Source organism: Cydia splendana, chromosome 16, assembly GCF_910591565.1.
Source record: "Cydia splendana chromosome 16, ilCydSple1.2, whole genome shotgun sequence".
Taxonomy (NCBI): Eukaryota; Metazoa; Arthropoda; class Insecta; order Lepidoptera; family Tortricidae; genus Cydia; species Cydia splendana.
In genome coordinates, this window is record NC_085975.1 from 5,359,811 (window position 1) to 5,370,298 (window position 10,488).

General features: G+C 40.5%; 1 protein-coding gene across 1 annotated transcript; it reads left to right on the top strand.

Moving 5' to 3' along the window:
• Nucleotides 1–428: 428 nt before the first annotated feature.
• LOC134798102 (uncharacterized oxidoreductase YjmC-like) lies at nucleotides 429–10,282 on the top strand. The gene is made up of 9 exons (XM_063770439.1): nucleotides 429–523; nucleotides 2,040–2,203; nucleotides 3,310–3,498; nucleotides 4,600–4,715; nucleotides 5,718–5,816; nucleotides 6,263–6,349; nucleotides 7,791–7,899; nucleotides 8,587–8,747; nucleotides 9,814–10,282. The coding sequence occupies exons 2-9, from the start codon at nucleotides 2,053–2,055 to the stop codon at nucleotides 9,970–9,972; spliced, it is 1,071 nt and encodes a 356-aa protein (XP_063626509.1). The 5' UTR covers nucleotides 429–523; nucleotides 2,040–2,052; the 3' UTR covers nucleotides 9,973–10,282.
• The last annotated feature ends 206 nt before the right edge of the window (nucleotides 10,283–10,488 follow it).

Here is a 10,488-nt window from a genome sequence, read left to right on the forward strand (position 1 = left end):
TATATCAAAAGAGAAGAAGATATCGAACGTGTTGTGTATTTCGCGGTAGCTATCTTCTTATAAAATGTAATAAATATCTAGGTAACATCGATAACAGACATGTCGATATTTTATTTTGTCAATGACTGTATTTTGCCACAAAAACTTCTATATCTGTATACCTGACAAATACCGGAACTAAGATTAAGATTAAGACTACAAGACCGAAAAGATGATCACCTGGCTAAGTTTCTTCAATTAATGTTTAATCATACAATTGAAAACATTACTAAGGCTTATTTATATTTATTGTATTATATTCTTTTCCATGCAAAGACAAAGCCTAATAACTAAGTCGACGATCATACCAGACTGGTGGGCTGATACAATATGCCAGACACCATTCATAATACTATGTGATATTGTATCAACACTGTTAGTTCAGTTCAGTTCATTCAGTGAGCACCGCACAGTCGAACGAACCGCTCGCGTCATTTATTACATAATTTTATTTGTATTTATACGCAGCTGTCAACCGAGTTTGGTGAGTTTTTAAATCGGTTTAAAATGTAAATTATAATGATCTGTCTACTGTTGTAATAAGGTGTTATTTCGTGTGGCGTTTTATAATTAATGCGGCAAACCAAGGTGATATTTGGTATTCGTATTAGTTTTATTGTCAAAACAAAGTTTGTTTTAGCCTATTCGAGACGTTTATTTAACCTTATTGGTAAAAGATATTATTTTTGATGTTTTAATTTTGAATAACAAAATATTTACCTACGATACAAAACCTGATCTTCGTGTCTCCAATGACTCTAATCACATCTGTGACTCTAGCTTGTGAGATAAGGAAAACTGTAGATTAGGTATTAAAATGTTAGAATCTGATTTCATTCTATCTAGCACAGCCTCAACAATTGGATGCCATTAAAATTAAGCGAACTACTTATAAAAAAGGGATATTGTGTTGATGACAAAAAGCGTAGGTAGGTGTAGGTACCTATCACAGATCTCAGGACCAAAACTTTATGTTGAGACAGTTTATAATTAATCACACACTCTAATGCTCTGGTTTCCTAGGATAGCGGTGCCGTCATACTCGTATAGCGGCCGTCTCCATACAAATCCTACGACATCCATATTAAGCCGTATTATTTAGTATGGAGACGGCCGCTATATGACGGCACCGCTATCCTAGGAATACCGATCTTAACACCGGATTTGTTATTACTTATAACTACCTAGAGTCCTATAGACATACATAAGTATTAGGTACGAGTAGCTAAGTTTTACGTACGTGAACTGTAGACGGCAGCACTTACTTTGGCCTGAAGTGTCAATGTCACAGTAAATGTATAGTTTATGTTTCCGATTCAGACCACAAGATGGCAGACCCTCCAATGCGCACGGCCCCTAATAACATGATTTTCCTTGTGCATATGTTTTGCAAATTTTCACTATATTTTCCTTATTCTGTTGTTCCTAGGATAAAACGCCCCATTTTCATTGCTCTGGATTGGATTACGTCATTATCAATTAGTAAACAAGTCACATTGTACAGCACAGTAATTGCCCGCTTTAACATACATTGAACTTACTGTATGTAAGTAATTAGGGCTAAACTCCTTTGAATCTGACCACAAAACTCAATTGATGTGAAGTGCACCAAAGTAGTGCTGTTTCACGATTGTCGACTTTGTATTTGGCAAATATTTGGATAGCATACATGACAAACAATGTCTACAGTCATGTTTTGGATGTATGGTAAATGGTAATCGATGTCGCAGTGGGATTCAATTCGCGGTGGGTGGGAGTATCTACGTACCGTAAAATGGGGTGAGTAGGGTGAAAACTGACATTCAAACCTCGAGTCTAAGCCTCCTTTAACCTGTAGTAGGAAATTGCTTAGATGCCCGCATTGTCTAGGAACCAATGGTTTTGTCTGGGGGCCCGATTTTGTAGAACCTTTGTAGCAGAAATGCTGAAACTTGCTTTTCACATGACGAAATAACATCTAGTATATTTTACTAATTAACTTTTACGTTCCGTTCTTTCAGAATATCCCCAAACATGGGTAAAGTAGCGACAGCAGATGCGCTGCGTTTTATGACGGAGTGTCTGAAAGCGGTAGGGACAGCAGCAAAGGCGGCGGAACAACAAGCGGAGCTACTGCTGCAGGCAGACCGTCTTGGACATCCTAGCCATGGCATGAACAGACTTGGTAAGATTCTTCTAGATATCCTCAACTGCAGATGTCTTGAAGTTCATGCTGATAGTCTGAATGCGGTAGGAACAGTGGACGTATAATATACAGGGTGGCGGAAAGCATTGGAGATAACAGCAGCGAAGGCAATGGAACATCAAGCATAGCTATTGTTACAGGCAGACCGGCCGGGACACCCTAGCCGTGGCATGAACAGACTAGGTAAGATACTTCATCAGGTAAGACCTCCTTAATATATAAGTACCTACAGTGTGGCTGAAAGCGGTAGGGGTAATAACTAAGAGTAAGGCGGAACGTCAGGCAAAGCTACTGCTGCAGGCTGACCGGCCTAGACGTCCTATTTTAGCCATGGGATGAATAGACTTGGTAAGATACTATAAAACTCTTCTCAAGATTCTTTAAGAATCTTTTAAATAAGTTTTTGGCAAAAATTTCATTTTTGGTACAAGCTTTTATCGCTGACTGTACTTTTCTTACGACAGACAACTAATACTCAACGAGACAATTCTAAAAACCCCTAACACAATTAGATTGCGTTGTTCTCGATGGTACCATAATATTGCATTGTCATCCGATTTATACATGCATGCAAAATTTGGAAAAACGGAAACCGGGAAATGGATCAAATTTAACTTGCAAGATTTGATTACAGACAAACAGAGAGACAGACACAGACAGACAACGGTCAGGTGAAACTAAATAAAAGCTTGTAAAATACACAGTGGTTGAAAGCGGTAGAGACAGCAGTTATGGCAGTGAAACAAAAAGCGGACTCTACTGTTGCAGGCAGACCGGCTAGGACAGCCTAGGCATGGGATGAAATTATTATACTTACTTACGTATTAAAAACATTACATTACAAACATAAATTGAAGTGCGTTTCGTAGAAATATTCAATTAAATACCTATACAACTTCAAGGCGTTAATCCAAATTCCATTTACACATTTTTAGCAGTAACCATGAGTCACATACCTTAACTCAACATTTAAATTAAGGCAGATTTTTGCAGACACTTGTCAATAAGGAAAATATATGGCATTAAATCCTCATGTTTTTGATTTGATGACTTCCTGTCGTAAAGGCACGCATTTACCTTTCCAGAATTCTACATCAACGATATTCTGAGCGGTGCCTGCATGCCCAATAACCAGCCAAAGTTATTGAAAGAGAAGGCTTCCACGGCCCTGGTAGACGCCGACAACACTCTTGGTGCGGTCGCCAGCCATTTTGCGATGGACATTGCCATCAAGAAGGCTAAGGAGACTGGAGTTGGATGGGTCACTGTTAAAGGTAAGAACAAACAAGTTACAAGACTTGAATAATCAAACATACAATGAGATAAGATATAAGTATGTACGCAATGAAGCTAGATAAAAGAGGGTACAAACAACAACAACAACAACAAAATTTACTTTATTCATGTAGGCCTAGCAACAAGCTCTAATGTAGGTAAAAAGAGGGCCTTCAGCGACGGTCCTGGCAATAGCGATAGGTACCTAAACACGTGGTTAAAAACGAAGAAAAATTTACCCTCCCATAGAAAATAGACAAGCCAAAATGCATGAAACAGCCAAATTTTTTTTCGCGATTTTGGAGTTGGTCCCATAGTAAAAGTTGCTCAGTATAATCCCAAAACCTCCTTGGCAACGGGAATGTACTTAACTTAGTTTTAACCATCCTGTATAGATACAAAACCTGGTAAATACAGTATGTATCAAAACGAAAGGCGACTGTATAGTGCGACTAGTGCGACATAAAATACTCGTAGTAGAAATTAAATAAAATGGAACTAAAACAATTCCATACTAAATTGTTGTCATGTTTAAGCATTTTACCTCGAGCAACACCGGCTTCCGACACATCGGAAGGGAGGGGCCCAAGCGATATCCAGAAATGCCCTAATATGTTAAGTAAAAATTTCAGGTACATTGTTAAATTACTTACTGAAATATTAAATTAATCAATATAATTATTAAGTAAGTTTACTCTAAGTATACTACTTGTAACAATTTTACCACAATAAATTTCGATATCACTGGTAGCAGTACCCACTACCTGTAATGAACATGTCCCATCCCTACATTTACACGTGTCAGCGCGCCATGTTTGAAACGACCAATCGCAACGCCGTGAGCACCCCTCCCACACCTCACAGTTTGGTGATTTGCGTCGGGAACAAAATGGCCAATATTAGGTTTCTAGAGGCGGTGTTCTGTGTTAACATCCTACTAAAATTCCAAGGAGTTCGTCATCTAGGTATCGACTCCAAGATATCGAAAATGGCGCTCTCTTCGTTATCTTGGATTTTTGTGGTATTTAGTGTGCAAGCAATTACTAGGATTTCAGAGAGTATTTATCCCAAAAATAAGCATTACCTAATTGTCCTTTCAGGGTCAAACCACAATGGCATGGCAGGGTTTTGGGCCAAAAAGGCATCAGATAAAGGACTCATCGGTATGGCTTTCACCAATACCTCCCCATTACTCGCACCGACTAGAAGTAAAAAGGTATATACCTACACTCATGTAATGAAAATGACCCGTCACTTACCTACTCGTACACTGAAACTCGAAAACGAAGGTCGAGCGAGCCGAAACCGAAACTTTATTCGGACACCAATATTTCTAACGTATTCTAATTTCTATAGACGTGGACCGACTGGGACACCACGGATTATCTTGTCAAAAAAGTGCAGGCCGCTTTTCGAGACATGCGTCGCTTAATGACATAGTCCGTCGGTCTCTTGCCACCATCAATGTGCCTGCTCTTCTTGAGCCGACTGGCATTATCAGAGATGATGGCAAGAGGCCCGATGGAGTGTCGTTAGTTCCTTGGAGCTTGGGACGGATGTTGGTGTGGGATGCTACCTGCGTAGACACACTGGCACCGTCCCACCTCCAACGGACTACTGTAAAAGCGGGCGGAGCGGCGGAAAGCGCCGAAATTCTAAAACGTAACAAATATAAGAGCCTCGGTAGAGAGTACCATTTTGTACCATTTGGTGTTGAAACTCTAGGTACATGGGGTCCCAGCGCGCATAAGTTGTTCGCAGAAATCGCGAAGCGTCTGGTTGACGTAACTGGTGACCGCAGAGCTGGCGGCTACCTCGCACAACGTATCAGCATTGCGATACAGCGAGGAAATGCAGCCAGCATCCTTGGTACAATGCCTCAAGGGCCTATTTTAGATTTAAGCTAGTTATTAATTTCGTTTAGTAGTACCACTGTATATATATTGTATGTAAATAAATATATGATTTTCCATTTATTAAAAAAAAAAAAATTCTATAGTACCAGTTTTCATTCGATGATGTAACAAATTACTCCCGTTGGTAACTCAGTTGTTATTTCTGTAAGCAATTAGCGACAAAAAATCGCATTAGTAATTTTTTTATTTGTTCCTCACACCCACCATATGCCAGAGCTAACCACTTTGGCGCTCAATCAGTGACATCAGTGTTGTCATGTTTAAGATATTTTTTTAGTCGTACTTTTTTTATTTTATTTCAGGCAGCATTAGGAACAAATCCGCTTTCAGTCGTTGCTCCAGGATCTAACGGGGAGACCCTATACGTCGATATGGCCACAACTGCAGTTGCTGTTGGAAAGGTAAATACTTTAAATAGTTACTAAGTTAATCTACCATAATTTATATTTATGATAACAATGTGTCTGTGTGTCAGTAGCTGTAGCAGTAGAGATAAATGACAACGTGCTCGTTTAAAAAACAAGATTGTTAATCTTATCGTTAAATAAACGTTTGCAACGCATCATACATATAGTCGCACCAATAAAAGTCTGCTGCGGATTTGATAGCCCACGCAGTGTAAGTATTATTTATACGTCATAATTTCATAGAAGTTTGACGTTTAAAATGACACTTGCACTGCGTGGGCTATCAAAACCGCTGCAGACTTTTTACGGTCTAACTCTAGAAAAACTCACCGTCTCTGGCAAGATTCGAACTCGCAACATCAGACAAGGGATTTTTAATTTCTATTTTTATTAAGATTAGAACAGTTGTACATATTTAATGAATAAGTACCTGTTTTCAGATTGAAATTCAGCGACGGAAAGGTGAACCCATACCAAGCGGCTGGGCGCAAGGCCCAGATGGCAAGGAAACTACTGACGCTAACTTGGTACGTTCTCGTAGCCAGTGGCGTAGCGTGAGCTAATCTAGCCGTGGGCGAAGTCGCATCTGCGAGGCCATTTTCTTTCACTGTGCCCGAAGGGGTCTCGCGCAAGGCCCCACTTGGGGCGCGAGTAGGGCCGTCTTAAACTATGCTGGGGCCCCTGGGCACATAAAAATTTGGGGCCCTTTTGGAAAGAAAGCTAATTAAACTAACATTTTTATACTATGGTCTTCTATTTAATGGGTAATCAAATATACTGTTACTATCTGTCCTTGGGGGGCCCCCTGAGGATGGGGGCCCTGGGCACGGGCCCCGTGTGCCCTTATGGTAAAGACGGTACTGGGCGCGAGGCCGTGGGCGACGGCCCACTTCGCCCACGCCTAGCTACGCCACTGCTCGTAGCTAATTATATACAGATACACGGCTCGTGTATGGACGGGCTTAAAATTTTCAAAAATAAATTGAGGAATGCATGTTATTTTCATAAGTAAGGACCAGGACGAAGTCTTGCACTTGTTTTGTATTTTCATAGTGACATAGGTACCCATGGTTTCATTTTTGTATGACCTATAGATTGGTGAATAGTGCTCAGCCTACAAAAAATTGGTAAATATAGGTATTTACCATATATGTACATCTTTTATTTAGATACTGAAACAATAAAGCGTAGGTAGGTACCGTAAAAAGGAGTGAGTAGGTTTTGCGGGGACAGTTGGGTTATGAATGGGGAGAGAAGGTTTGAGAGGGGGGTGAGAAGGGATTTTAAGGCTACTGCTACAAAAATAATGTATTCCAATTTAAAATGGGGCTATAGTAATACGCACAATAAAAAAAAATCGATCCAACAATCTTCCAAAATCACCTTTGTATGAAAAACCCTCTCACCCCAAATAGGAGGCACTACGGGGTGAGGTGGGTTTTCCTCTTTATCGTCAAAGCTATGAAATGGAACTACCCAAAATAAAATACAAACGTCCGAACCACTTATTATATACACCATTCAGTTTTCACATGTAAAAATAAAATTTTATCGAGGTTTGAAAGTCAAATTTCACCCAACTCACCCCATTTTACGGTACGCTAGTTTGCTAAACCTCGGCACAGTAGTCGGCCATTTGTTAGTGTACGGTCACCTGCAATAACATGTTACACAACGGAAGCCGCAAAAATATCTGACACCATCTAATTTGTAGAGCCATAAGAGCGTGTCACATATTTTTGCGGCCCTCGAAGAGTCACATATTATTGCAAGTGACTGTACCTTTTTTTGGTCCAACTTGTTCACCTGATATTTTCAACAAAACAGCTTCTTAGGGTGGTATTCCGCCTGTCCAATGTCAGCGCGCTTCACTCTCTCATTAAGTAAAATGTGAGACGCAATACACATTGGACAAAGATATTGGACAGATGGAATACCACCCTTACCTCTACATATTTATACCTACAGGCGTTCGACACCGGCTGTTTGATGCCTCTAGGAGGGCAGGAACATACTTCTGGTTATAAAGGATATGGTCTGGCAGCTATAGTGGAGCTATTTTGTGGAATCAGCTCAGGTAAGTTTAACTCTTATTTAATCTTCGAAAACCCTCGACAAAATGATTTCTAACCTATTAAAAAAAAACATAGAAAAACAGAAACAAAAATAACATAGGTACAGATGTAGTACATACTGCATAATTATATTCCATCGTATTTTCACGGAAACGTACGAACGTGTGTTGCTATTTCAGTGAGTCTCGGTACAAAAAGTACTGAGGTTGACTGAAGTAGCATGACAAATACGGACGAAAATACGATGGAAAACAATTATGTACTCTACATCTGTGCTGTAGTAAAGTATCCGTATGCCTGCCAGGGAACTATTAGGACGGCAGAAATCGTGCAGACTTGAGAGCCTCTGTGCTCAAAACAACGACCTCAAGTGGTTGCGACCCTCAGTCATGAGAAAAAGAGAAAAGAACATGCTACTGTCAAAAATCCTTTACTGAAAGCTACCTAAATCCCGACCCGTTTTAGAGAACACTGAAACAGTTCTCACCCTAATCGCGTTTTCTTTTAGAATAAACACATCAAGACTCCCAGTTGATTCCTTGGGTATTAAGTAAGTAGGTTCGTCGTCGTTGGTCGTCTTAATTTTTTGACACTATAACAGTACTATCCCCTGAATGATTACAATGGGTATCCTTAGAAAACCACATTCCTCATAGTGCTTAATTTAGGTTTTTTTTTATTTATTCTAGGATCTAAATACGGGCACCACATCCGCTCATGGTCCCACAGCGGCGACGGCGGCCACGCTAATCTTGGACATTGCTTCGTGGCCGTGGACCCAGAATGCTTCGCGCCAGGCTTCGGAGACCGCCTCGCTGAGAGCATGGATCACTGGAGGCATTTGGAACCGGTGAGAAATATCATACATCTTGGTCTGTAGTGATGTTAGACCACCGACATTAGCAACGTAACGGTGGACCCAGAATGCTCCGCTCCAGGCTTCGGAGACCGCCTCGCTGAGAGCATGGATCACTGGAGGCATTTGGAACCGGTGAGACATAATCTTGGTCTGTAGTGATGTTAGACCACCGACATTAGGAACGTAACGGTGCACCCAGAAAACTCCGCTCCAGGCTGCGGAGACTGCCTCGCTGAGAGCATGGATCACTAGAGGCATTTGGAACCGGTGAGACATGTTATACGTGGTCTGTAACACGACAGACATGGTATTATGGCATTACTGACCTATATAATTGTTGGTTGTAGCGTAGGAACTAATTTCTCGCCCAGACTCGTTCAAGGTTACGATAATAGCCTATTGTCTCTTCTTTGTTTAATAACATCGTGTTAAACAAACGAGTGAGAAACAAAACATGTTGTTTTGGTGACGTGATGACCACTATCACTGATCACCGCATACGGCGCTGCAATCGTTTAAAACATGTATTTAGATAAGTATGCCAGATCCAAGGAATTATAAACTATGGAGAGTAAGAGTACCTACATAGATTTTATTTGGTTTCATGAAAGACATGTAAAGGAAGTAAAGTGAATGGACATTCAACAATTTCTATCTTCCCTGAGTAAGCGCGTTTTCACATTTTTCGATCCGATATCGGATCGGCTAATGTGTAAACGCTCAGGGTCTAGGGTTACTTAGGGATTCATGGCGATAGTAAAAATCTAACAATCCGTGGATAATCGTTTGTCCCTATACGTCATTTCGACATTTCCATTAGACGGACATTATATAACAGAGGTTTGAAAGAGGTTGCAAACCTTTATGAATAGGGGGGTTTGACTGCACCCGGTGCAGAGCAAGTGCAGAGTCAATAAGTACAACTGTTTCCTTTAATCTATTGCTTCACCCGAGAGCACACCAACGCTCTCAACAGAAGAACGCAGTCGCTGTGGCAGCAACGACTAGGAAGAGATGATGATGTTCTCGAGATCTTAAATATTTTTTTGTATTCTAGACGGACCCCAACCTGCCAGTGCTAGCACCAGGAGACAAGGAACGCGCAGCAGCTAAGGTGTGCGACGAAAGTGGAACCGTGTCTTATTTGCAGCAGCAGCTGGCAACCAGTGAAGCCCTGGCTAAGAAGCTCAAGGTCACGCCTATGAAAGTGCTTTAACGATACTCGTGATGGGAGGCGAACTTCGACCTTTGAAAATTGTCTGTTTGCCTCTCTGTCACTCAAATATGCAAGAACGATAGGGGCTGATGTAAACTTTCTTCGAATTTCGGTTTTCACGGTCGGCAAAAGAGCTGTGGTAATCGACCTTTTTCTCGTGCAATACTTGCTTATCACTGATCAATCTACACTATAAAAGAAGATTTAGATATATTTTATTAAATAATAAGGTAATTCTAATTATGTAAAATACTTGCTGTATTTTAAAGCATTCTACATTTAATTGGACCAATAAAACTATACCTACTGATTTGAAATGTTTATTTACTTACCTGTTTGTCACTGTCAGGTTGCTGTCAGGATATTCGTATAGATAGTGCGACATAAAATAGTGGAAATTAAAAACTTTCCATACTAAATTGTTGCCATGTTTAAGCATTTTACGTCAAAAATGTGACAGTTACGTTACGTTACGTAGGAAGTGGCGCCCTCAAAATAATTTTCTAAAAGTTTTTG

Bases quoted from the DNA above. Each gene is read 5' to 3' on its own strand.
- LOC134798102 (XM_063770439.1), top strand. From the start codon at position 2,053: ATGGGTAAAGTAGCGACAGCAGATGCGCTGCGTTTTATGACGGAGTGT. The intron at 3,499-4,599 runs GTAAGAACAAAC...TTGTCCTTTCAG, and splicing joins TGGATGGGTCACTGTTAAAG to GGTCAAACCACAATGGCATG. The intron at 7,900-8,586 runs GTAAGTTTAACT...TATTTATTCTAG, and splicing joins ATTTTGTGGAATCAGCTCAG to GATCTAAATACGGGCACCAC.